Raw genomic sequence first — 2,252 nt, 5'->3', positions numbered from 1 at the left:
GGATCCTGTGGAAAGGCAGGCTCTCATGACTCTTCCAGCAACATTCTGTGCAGAATAGGGGCTGATGCAAGCAATCCGGACATCTGTATACCCCATCATTGCCACACCAGGTGCAGTTCCTTGGCTCTGGGGAGGCTTCCAGCTCCAGGAGTATCTTCAAGAACTCCCCCTTCCATGGAACCCATCTGCCAATGTAACTGTTCTGTGTCTGACACACCATGTGAAATCCACTTTTGGGTTGGCAAACTGCTGCATACCTTTTTCCATGGTAACATCAGTTGCTGGACTGGTGGGCTCATGCTTTCATGTCTGTCAAAGGCTGAATCTGCCCATGCATCAAAGTACTTGTGGGAGTGAGACCTTGAATGCTTGGATGGTGAGGATCAGGGAGAATGGACAGGGGTTGTTGGATCTGGCTGTATGATTGCAACTTCTTCCAATCGTGATCCATATCTACCTCCAGTTCTCTGAGTCTTGACTTCCAGCTGCTTCACCCAATGGCCTGGGGTAGGACCAATCATTCTCATACTCTTTTGAGTGCTTCCCTTGGCCATCTGGAGGTTGCTGATTTCACAGTATGAGGTCAGTTGTTAGAAATGCTACTGATAGTGCAAGTCACTTTATCATTTAGCTCTATTGATGTCAGTACCTTAACACATGTCAGGGCATAAATACAAATGCAACTACACTGGCCTTGCACAATGCATGGTGCTGCCTTCTTATTACTGCTCAATCCCTGCCCACACATTCCCTTCCTGCTGCAACATTACCTGGGTGCTTTGCCTGGATTATGATGGTGAATTTGGATGCTATATTAGCTGATGAAGGTGAAATGAGATGTTTGGTATCAATATAAGTATGGATATGATTGGGCAAGCCAACTGACAGCCTGGATGCAAACTGGGAGCTAATCTGCCTTTGGGTGGGATCCTGTCAAAGAGATCAGCCTGATTGGATATTTCAGTTGCTTCATGGAGGTCCAAACAAATTCCTTGGCATGGCTGCACCTGTACTGAGATGCATTGAGACCAAACAAGGGTGCAAAAAAACTTAGTAGCCAACCATCTATTATACACCATTATACATCATACCACATCATACTCCATGGAGTCCCAGTATGAATCAGATGCCTGGGATCAGACAGAAAGAGATGATGCTGATGGTGAGTGAGACATAGAACCATCAGATATGGGGGAAAGGGAGGAAGAAATGTTTGAAGTGGAAGAGTTGGAGATCCTTGGGTGCCAACACCAGGAATGGAGGCAAGCAGGGAAGAAGAAGAAGCCTGCAGTTCTGCTATCCATATGGGAGGAGATACAGCAGTTGGACAGGAAAAAGGAGTTGAGAGGGAGCAAAGTCCAGACCAAGTGCAAGGTATGCTCTAAAAGTTCTGATTTGGATGCTCACAATTCAGAGCACCCTTGTAGCTAATACAAGATTGGTTGAAAAAGCCCCTCCATTCAAAGAAGCCCAAACAATCTGAGATGAGGGATCTTTTTGAAGAAATATGCAATGGTGAGCATTTATTTGGTTCTATTCATGTGATCAGTGATATCCATTGATTATGTAGGTGAACTTCCATCTGCACAGCAATCTCTTCAAATGGAACAATGGGGATTGGCACCTGTTCTGCAATGTGATCAAGGTATGGGCATGAGCTTAATCTGATACACCTTTGACATTGATAATTTTAGTCCTGTGTGCCTTACATGCTGTGGTATCTCACTATCATGGAAACACCACTCCCAGTGACACACTGTTCAATCCCACCCTTGATAGGTACCTTGTGCAGGCTGTGAATGCCATTGTGAGAGAATTGGGCACAGCTGCAAGGGACCAGTATGGTGCAGCCTCTCAGGGCCTTTGACTTGTCAGTATGCTTGATTTGATGGAAGTCAGTTGTTATCTGTGTTCTGCCTTTGAAAATTGTCCCAAGCCATTCATCACCAGTCTGTGGTAGAGATGGGTATCCTCTACTTGGTGTGCTGGATTGAGGTGGCCTCTGTACATCTGAAGCAGAATGCCAATATCATAGGATGGCCCATGCATTGGTTTGCAAACCTAGCACATCAATTTTTCACAATGTGGGACTGATACATAATTCCTTCAGAATCAGCTTAATAGCTTGATTCTGGTGATGGTGTTCTGTGCCAGTTATACTCCTCCCCTCCCAGCATGCTACCATGTGTACCTCAGACACCAAGATGATGAGGTTAGCTTCCATGATCAAATGCAGCTAATTCCCCTTAGCG

The 2,252-nt window shown here is 45.5% G+C and overlaps 1 protein-coding gene across 1 annotated transcript; it reads left to right on the top strand.

The window, feature by feature from the left end:
- Window positions 1-1,188: 1,188 nt before the first annotated feature.
- F5J12DRAFT_898532 (uncharacterized protein) lies at window positions 1,189-1,867 on the top strand (the record flags this gene model as incomplete). Its single annotated transcript, XM_051748116.1, has 4 exons — window positions 1,189-1,374; window positions 1,428-1,515; window positions 1,571-1,645; window positions 1,695-1,867. The coding sequence occupies 4 exons, from the start codon at window positions 1,189-1,191 to the stop codon at window positions 1,865-1,867; spliced, it is 522 nt and encodes a 173-aa protein (XP_051594621.1).
- Between the last annotated feature and the right edge of the window lie 385 nt (window positions 1,868-2,252).

Source organism: Pisolithus orientalis, assembly GCF_024613125.1.
Source record: "Pisolithus orientalis strain OTSU chromosome Unknown F5J12scaffold_85, whole genome shotgun sequence".
Classification (NCBI taxonomy): domain Eukaryota; kingdom Fungi; phylum Basidiomycota; class Agaricomycetes; order Boletales; family Pisolithaceae; genus Pisolithus; species Pisolithus orientalis.
Note: the sequence above shows the minus strand (reverse complement) of the source record. Positions and strands in the feature narration are given on the sequence as shown.